General features: G+C 42.8%; 2 protein-coding genes across 3 annotated transcripts; one reads left to right on the top strand and one right to left on the bottom strand.

Moving 5' to 3' along the window:
* The first annotated feature begins 4,379 nt into the window (after nucleotides 1–4,379).
* Nucleotides 4,380–5,473, top strand: LOC114453345 (G-protein coupled receptor 4). The gene is made up of 2 exons (XM_028433244.1): nucleotides 4,380–4,760; nucleotides 4,946–5,473. The coding sequence occupies exons 1-2, from the start codon at nucleotides 4,380–4,382 to the stop codon at nucleotides 5,471–5,473; spliced, it is 909 nt and encodes a 302-aa protein (XP_028289045.1).
* A 640-nt stretch (nucleotides 5,474–6,113) lies between these two features.
* Nucleotides 6,114–8,275, bottom strand: LOC114437663 (uncharacterized). Of its 2 annotated transcripts, none has more exons than XM_028408498.1 (3): nucleotides 8,035–8,275; nucleotides 7,224–7,488; nucleotides 6,114–7,108 (listed from the first exon to the last, which is right to left on the bottom strand). In XM_028408498.1, the coding sequence occupies exons 1-3, from the start codon at nucleotides 8,061–8,063 to the stop codon at nucleotides 6,437–6,439; spliced, it is 966 nt and encodes a 321-aa protein (XP_028264299.1). In that variant the 5' UTR covers nucleotides 8,064–8,275; the 3' UTR covers nucleotides 6,114–6,436. The 2 variants fall into 2 exon arrangements, with proteins under 2 accessions (XP_028264299.1, XP_028264291.1); XM_028408490.1 differs by having other exon boundaries at nucleotides 8,088–8,275.

Below are 8,275 nucleotides of genomic sequence, written 5' to 3'. Positions count from 1 at the left end.
CAAGATACAAGTTGTGTTTAATGTGATATATCCTAATTTTAAATGTTCATTACAGAGGATCTATGACAACATTCTATAAAAATCTATTTTAAACAAACTGCTGCTTTATGAGGCCTGGGCTGGCATACATTCTGTTGTGCATTACAAAAAGTTACACCGCATAGTAAAGCTGAAAGACAGAAGAATGTAACCAACGTGTTTGTAGATAAAACACAAAGCATTTAGTTAATATGTAAATGTCAGCTTTTACCCCATATTTGTTTCTTCCTGTCAGATCATTTTAGCCCTCTCTACTGCTATTTTCAGCTTTTTTTGTCCCAACAAGAGGCGAGCAGCAGCAGCAGCTCATCTTGGGCAGCTGCTTTGTCCGCATGAGATAAGTCAGAGGCTGGACAAAACTGCTGACAGAGAGAGCCATGTAGGTCACACCAGTGACAATGGAGAAATGGCTGCTAACTCTGGGGCCGAACTCTCTCAGCATGTACTCAGTGACTGGGGGCAGGTAGTGGACGTTGACCAGCACAAAGGCAGACAACACTAAGTTGAATGCTCGCTTTTTCATTGGATGGATCTCTTTCTTGCTGGGCCCTGACTGGCGGAGAGACTTGAGAATCAGGATGTTACAGGTAGATATGATTACTATGGAGGTGCCTATGAGTACCAGTATCACATTCCACTTGAACATCAAGGCGACCTTGACCAGGCCGCAGCAAGCAGCGGTTATGCTGCACACTACCAAACACAATGATAGTCGCAGTTTAGGATCCTTCAGCCGGAGGTAGACCAGTGGGTGGCAGACGGCCACATAGCTGTCTAAACCCATCAGGCAGAGCAACAAGGGCCCTCCACCCTGGTTCAAACCCCATGACATGAAGTTGGCACTGCGCATTGTCTTATCCCACAGGAAGTACATGTACTCAACAGGGACTGCGATGCAGAACAGCATGTCTAATACTGCCATGTTGAGAGTGAAGATTTCAGAGGTAGAGCAGATGCCAGGTTTGCCCAGTAGGAGGCGTATAACCAGAGCATTAGCTGGTACACCCACAGGTGGCACGATGGCCACGGTCGGCAGGAAGTACCAGACGAGCCTGCCCAGATCCTCTGTGTGGTTTAAGTGTGCCATTTGTCTTCGTTGAGTTTCTGTTGAAAGAAATATTTTTACTTGATGCAATATTCCCCCTTTAAAGCTTGTATAATAATGTTGATTTTAAACGTGGGATTATTTAATGGTTTTGGCCACTTTTAGCTAATCCCTAATCCCAGTTCTGACATAATCCCTTTACAATGCTCATACGGCACCCATCCAGTATCGTCACCTTTCCAATAGCTGACAATATGTATTTTTTCACTTGTCACCACAAACGTCAAATTTTGCATATCATCTCACGCCAGGTGCCTATTTTGCAGAGGTTGTTCATCTTTTTGCAAACATGATGCAAATTCACTCAAATGGCACGCATATGTCTTTGGTGTTTGCATACGTCCTGTTTGCAGATTCACAGTTTAGAATCAATCAAATCAAACTGATTATAAATAGTGATGTATTATAATATGCTGGTCTCATATTTCAACAAGCATAAACCTAAAACCTATAGCTTCCATTTTTGTTTGTGTGATGCAGAAATTTGCATAAAATATATTGATAAATAAAAATCAATCTTGCACAACCAAACAGAAATTTAAGAGAAAAGAATCAAAAACAATTCCTCTAAAATCAAACAAAGCTGTGATTAATTATGATAAATGATTTAATAAATTAAATCCAAATAATTGAAATTGTAAGCTGTGCATGAACAGTAACAGTAAAACAATGATCAGTTATATGACATTGTTATCATTATTACCAGCAGTTTATTAAAATAAAAATTAAAATCTATACATGGGAAAATATGTGTACAAAATAAATAATAACAATCATCATAATCATAAACGTTACCTTGTAGAAGCCGCAGTGCTCCTTCACAGGACTGCAGGTATTCAGGCAGATGTCAGGTTATGGATGGCAATAGACAACCTGCTGACAGAAACCAGTCGTTCCCTTCATTTGAATACAGTCAAACCTGACAGATGATTGATCCTGGCTGACTCATTGTTGGATTAATGTCTGAAATGACACCTGCAACACAGGGTTTAACTGCTGTTAAAAAATGTTAAATAACATTTGGGACTACTTCACTGACACCAACAACTGATATCAAACACAAATCCTTGTTTTCTGAGGAGTAAACATGCTGTTTGAAAGTCATTTATGCATTTTTTTACTTTTTTACTGTGTATATTTCTAGTATTTCTAGTGAAACTAGAAAAATCCTTCTTCTCTGTGGGAACAGTTGGTCACACTTGAAAGACCGCGTAACAGCTTGCAGCATGCAGCTTGCAGGCACAGGGACACCTTGCATAATACACACCGGGCTCGGGTTTTCCCAGAACAGCCTGCCGCTCTGCAGCGCGCTGCATTCTTCAGGTTGACCACCTGTGGAAGACGTGCATTAGCCCTTCTGTGGAGTGAGATGTGGGGCACTGCCTCCACAGGAGCTTTTTTTTTCTGGCTCCACGTGTGTTGTCTTCCTGTTCTGAGAGGTCTGCACTGTCTTCCTGTGCATTGTTATGCTGGTACAACAATGTCTTAGCCACTATCATTGGTTATTCAAGACACTGCATCATTCCCTGTCTTGGTGTGCCACGTGCTGTGTGGTCTTGGCGGTACAGTAGCCAGCTGTTGACTAAAGCAACATCTGTGAGGTGCATCAGCATTCAAAGAGTGCACGTCTTAGTACGGACACTCATCCTGGTGTTGGCTCTTTAGTGTCATCACTTGAGCATCAGACCCCACCCCAAGCAACGCTACAGTCTGAACAATAACCTGTAAACATGTGTTTTCAATAAGCCCCTTGCAGCAATGACACAACACAGTGCATCTTGTTAATTGTTACTGTGGTGTTTATGTGGAGCAAACTAAGCAATATAACCACTCACTCACCATCAGTTTCACCGTGGGCACGTTTACATCCCCGGCTGACTGCAGTGGTCCGAGGAGTGGGGTCCTCATTCCCACTACTCTCCTCCTCCCTGTTGCTTGGCTCCTGTTGTGGAGGATGGTAATCAGCATCGTCCACGAGGTCATCGATGTCAGACAACTCCTCTGCCTCTGAGTTGTCCCCTGCAATTGACTCTAGTATTACTTCCAGTGCCTTTGACAGAGGAATACGCTCTGGAAATAAAATCATGAGAAAAATGTAAAGAAAAATAAATAAATAACAAATTAATAAAGTTATTTATCCACACAATGTCGATTGATACTATTGTAAGCTACTGTAATTTAACATTTTCCTCACTGTCCACATATGTAGACCTCAAGTTTAGATTTTAACATGCATCACCTGTCAAGAATCAACAATTCTCAGATTATTTACCTTGTGGATGTTTTGGTCAGGGGTGGCTGCCTGACCTCTCAGATATGTGTTTGCCGCCATCTTGAACTTAAGCGTAAAGTGTTTTTTTCTTCTGACACCACCAGATGGCAGTGTAAGTGTCCACGTTTGTGTACGAATGGTTCCAGTTTTACGCAATTAAGTATTATGGTGCAGACAACCAAATATGTGATGCCCAGGTTTGTGGACGCTAGGTTGTCGAAGGTTTCAAGCCAGATCTTTTGATCAAGATCACCCACGGCCTCTATACTATCTGTAATCATGTTAGCTATGCAATGAAAATATTATTCATGTTTAAATTCCCCATTGGTTTTCTTTTCTTCACACTTGTGGTGGTAACTGGTAACATCTTGCATTAGATTTCTCAGTTCTTCTTACCTTGCATCACTTGTTTACTGTGCAGGGTTGCATCAGTTAGAAGAATACAAAGCTGCAGAGCTGCTGTGGATGAAGTGCTCTGGGATCAGTGTAACTTTTTACAGCCTGTGATCATTGAGAAAAATTCGAAAGGAACCCTCAGGCAGGAGACTTACATGGGGAAACTATCAATACTGTTGTAACGCAACAATTGTGAATATGTGTTGTGCATTAATTCCACATTTGAATTGTTTTGTAAATCACACTACAGATTGTTACAGACCTCAGGCCAGTTCCTCAACATTGGACGCACCACTTTGTACGTGTCCCAACCATCCAATCAGTGCTGCCGTCTCACTGGTTTTGTTTTTCATTGCTGACCAATCGCAGCTTGTATCAGACACAATGGTAAGAAGAACGTCCCTGTGGAGCGGGTTGAAAAGCCCCTGGCCCCTGTGATCTGTACGGACACTCAGGTACGGTGAGCTAAGGTGAGATGTGACGTGGATCCCATGTTGTCTTCTTTGTTGTCTTTAACATCACTTCACTCTTTTTCTTAGTGTCTTCTTCCAGCATCAGCACTCTACCATGTTCAACTCCACTCTTATTCCTGCCACACACCTCTACGTGAACTCCACCATCCCTGAGGGTCCCCGTGGTCGACCACTCTGGTACCAGTTCCCAGCATGTGCACTGGCCCCTTACGGCTTCGTTTTCTACTTTGGGGTTAAAGTATTCAACCTGGCAGTGGGGACGATGTGTAACATCCTGGTCATCTGGCAGATCGCTACCAAGAAAAGTGATGCTTCAACATCTGACATCTTCATCTTCAACCTGGCCATACTGGACGCCTTCTTCTGCCTGGTGACGCCGATAGACATGGTCAACCGGCTGCAGCTGGATGACAGCCGGATCTGGTACTTTCAGAGATTTGCATATGGGATCAAGGACATGGCACCACTCTTTCTGGTGAGTAATGCATTTATATGTGAGTGCGATTGATATTAACACAGCACATCTCATAGGTTTGCAATAGAGTCAGCTTGACCCCCAAATTCTTATTGGAACATTTGTACCCAGGCTGAAGGAAGTCCTTCAAGCCATCCTTATTAAAGTCTATCATGACTTGTCTTTCTTCCTGCCTGCTACTCCAGGTGTGTATCTGTCTGGACCGTTACATGGCTGTGGTCCATCCTGTGCTGTTCGCAGGAATCCCTGACAACAAGATCCGCATTGGTATTTCTGTGGTGGTCTGGGGCCTCATCCTGGCATACGGTATGACAAAATCCATCCTGGGAGTGATGAGCGTCAACGAGATCTTCAGCGGAGTCATCCTCTTTGCATTTGCAGTCATGGTCTTCTGCAACATCTCTGTCATTTGGGTCCTTCGCCGTTCTGTGGCGGGAAAGGAAAAGATGCACCCAGTGAAGAAGAAGGCCTTTAAGATGGTGCTGATAATCCTGGCCATCATAGTGGCCAACTACCTGCCACCTGTGGCGCTCATGCCCTTTGTGTCGTACTACACGTTTGTGCAATTCCGTTGCCAGATTAGCATCAGCGTGTTCTCCTTCATGGATCTGAGCTGCAGCATTGAGCCCGTCCTCTACATCACAAAGATGGAGCGTGTCGACGGCAGGTGCTGTGGTTTATCTAAAAAGCCACCTGTAGATCCCAAGGTGTAGTCTACAATCTACAAGCTACTAAAACACTACCCTGCATCTGCAACATTTTGATTTTTGAGGAAGATCAGGTTCAAAATATGAAAAAAATGATGTCATATGTCATGTGTAATGTAAACATTTTGAAGCACAAACTGCACAATCACTGGAGCCAGACTTGATAAAATGTGGACCAGGATCTGCAGTTCACAGCTGTGTCCATTACGTTTTAGGTCAGCCTCAGGAAGCATGCTGTCAGGTCTTTAGCTAAAACCTACTACACACCTAACACCCAGCAAAAGAACTACAGCTGTGGCAGTCTCAGAGTAAATACTAGATAAGATAAAAATTTAAAATCATTGATACTGGGGCTATTCATTTCTTGCAACATTAAGAGTTTTTGTTTGTTCTCTGCATCTCCTGTAGCAACCACTACCAGAGACCTCTCTCATTACCATGTGGCTCTTTGTGTCCATTTTAATGACAGCCTGGGGCAGTGCCTGGTTCACTGAGCACTGATTAAGCACTTAGCCAGTCAGAAAGACACAATGGGACCAATTAGCTTCAGTGTAATGAGTGGCTATGAACATTATGTAAGTTAACAAGCAAAATATCTGATACACTGCAATTAAAGAATCATTCATTAAGTCATTTAAGACATAAATCAAATGGTACAAAACAAATATTTATTTTAATTCTTAAATTTTAAGTGTTCTTACTAATGTCAAATTTACACATTTATAAATTAATAAAAGTTGATTCAAATACATTTTAGTCATATAAGTATTAGTATAAATGACTAAAATGTGTAGAAATGTCTAAATAACTGTACAAATATTAGATGTTTGATTTCAAATAGATTAGTTTTGCTTTGATTTCTATTTTAATGTAACACAAAGATTTCACTTAGATTTACTTTGCCACCCGGTTTATATACTTCTGAGGCAAATGAGTAATAAGGTAAGAATCAAGCATTTTGTAACAGCATTAAGACTGTATAATTTGACTGTGTATATTCTTCAGACTGTCTGGGCTGGCTTCAGGTCCGTCTTCTGATGTCACATATCCAGGGTAAGTGGGGTAAAACTGTGGAGAGCGTGATTTAGCGGTGTGATCTTCTGTCTCTGGTGATGATGGCACAAACAGTGGTATCAACTTGGCGTGAGCGTAGTCAATCTCAAAGCCCTCAAAAATAAGCCCCGTCCCCCAGGCACCCAATCCGTCTTCAAGGAGCTGCGACACCTTCCTGGCAGCCAGCACCAGTCCCTCATAGTCCTCATTTTCTAACCTAAATATATCTGAGGTCAAAGGTCGACGTGGGACCAACACAGTAAAACCAGGGGAGTTGGGGAATGGAGTGAGAAAGGCCACGTGACCCTTGTCATCCCACACCCGCCACTGCTGCTCCTCCCCACGGACAATGCGTGAGAACAGGCCGGGATGAGCTGGATCATCCCCGTGGAAAGTCAGATCAGGGGGAGCATCAGGGAGGGGAAGCTTGGCTCGAATCTTGGTCTGGATTCCGGTCAGACTGGAGTTGCTCCAGCGGGGGGCAGTCTTGGAGGTGCAGTACCCTGGGTCATGGGCGTTGTGCTCCTCTTCTCCAGCCAGGTGAGGGCGCCACTCTGCATCCAGCCCATGTAGAGGGAGGACACGTATCTGTAGTGACCACAATGAGAATAAATATTTATAAACTATATCTAAATTACTATTATTTTCACCTGTTGTATAGTACAGTGAACAAGTTTACACTCAACATCAAACAAGCTCCTACCTGTGCAGGTCTGTCTTTGTGTGGTCTGCTGACCAGCGCACACCTCCGCACCCCCAGCCTGTCACACAGACGCTCTGCCACAGCTCGCGCCCCCAACAGCCACGTCAGGTACTCTGGCTCTTCTAGGTGGAAAATGCTTCCTCCCGGGCTCCCAGGGCTGCTGCTCTCTAGGATGACAGAGCCTGGCGTCCAGGGCCGAGCATGAAGGTAGGCGACCAGCCCCTCTGACTGCCAGATGACATAACGATGAAGATTGGAGGTCATGCTGTGGAGTCAGAAGAGCCAGGAGAGAGAGATGGGGGAGGATATTTTTCAATTAACTTTTTGTTTTTTAATACCCTGCACTGTTTAACAATATTTGAAACTTAGTGTCTGCATTTATTTATTTATCTAGAAAAGGGCATTTCCTGAAGAAAATGCAAGTTTGATTGCTGCAGCTGAAGCAATGCTTTGAATGCTGATGTGAAGGATTGTTCTCAGAGCAATTCAGAGCTTTATATGCCTTTATATTGTATTGTATATATTTTCCTAATAAAAATCAGTGCACAGATATTTTCTGCTGTACTGTACATGACAACAGTATAGGCTTAGAGTATTTTAGCATTGATTTGGGAAAACATCTCATTCACCGTATTTCTAAAAGGATTTAAATTACTCAGGCACACGTGACGTTTGTTGTAAATTAGTCAATTTAGTTTTTACAGACATATAATAACCGGTCATTTATAAAACACCTGTATTATACTGTTGTCTGTTTGTATTACTAACAAGCTTTCAAATGACATAGTTGTCAGAAACTGTGATCACCTACCTTCTAATAAAGAACCGTGTAAAGAGCATAAAGTTGTGAAGTATGGGACAGACCTGTCTTCTTCTGCTTCTCTCTGCCCGTAGTTAAAGTTTATGTAATATGTACAGACAGCGACAAATACAGTAAAGACAGCCGCACTGAGCCACATCAGTTATTGATGATCATAATGCGACAGTTTATGTAAAATCTAGCCACGAACTTCGTATTCAGTACTTCCGCTGAACTGACGGCTTCTTCTTCT

Source organism: Parambassis ranga, chromosome 1 (genome assembly GCF_900634625.1).
Source record: "Parambassis ranga chromosome 1, fParRan2.1, whole genome shotgun sequence".
Lineage (NCBI taxonomy): Eukaryota > Metazoa > Chordata > Actinopteri > Ambassidae > Parambassis > Parambassis ranga.
The sequence above is the reverse complement of the archived record's forward strand: the minus strand, read 5'-3'. Positions and strand labels throughout refer to the sequence as shown.

What these genes read in the sequence shown, in the direction of transcription:
- LOC114453345 (XM_028433244.1), top strand. Translation starts at nt 4,380, where the DNA reads ATGTTCAACTCCACTCTTATTCCTGCCACACACCTCTACGTGAACTCC. An exon ending in ACATGGCACCACTCTTTCTG is followed by an intron (nt 4,761 to 4,945) that starts GTGAGTAATGCA and finishes CTGCTACTCCAG; the next exon opens with GTGTGTATCTGTCTGGACCG.
- LOC114437663 (XM_028408490.1), bottom strand. Translation starts at nt 8,182, where the DNA reads ATGTGGCTCAGTGCGGCTGTCTTTACTGTATTTGTCGCTGTCTGTACA. An exon ending in AGAGAAGCAGAAGAAGACAG is followed by an intron (nt 7,489 to 8,087) that starts GTCTGTCCCATA and finishes CTGACTCCACAG; the next exon opens with CATGACCTCCAATCTTCATC. An exon ending in ACAAAGACAGACCTGCACAG is followed by an intron (nt 7,109 to 7,223) that starts GTAGGAGCTTGT and finishes TGGTCACTACAG; the next exon opens with ATACGTGTCCTCCCTCTACA.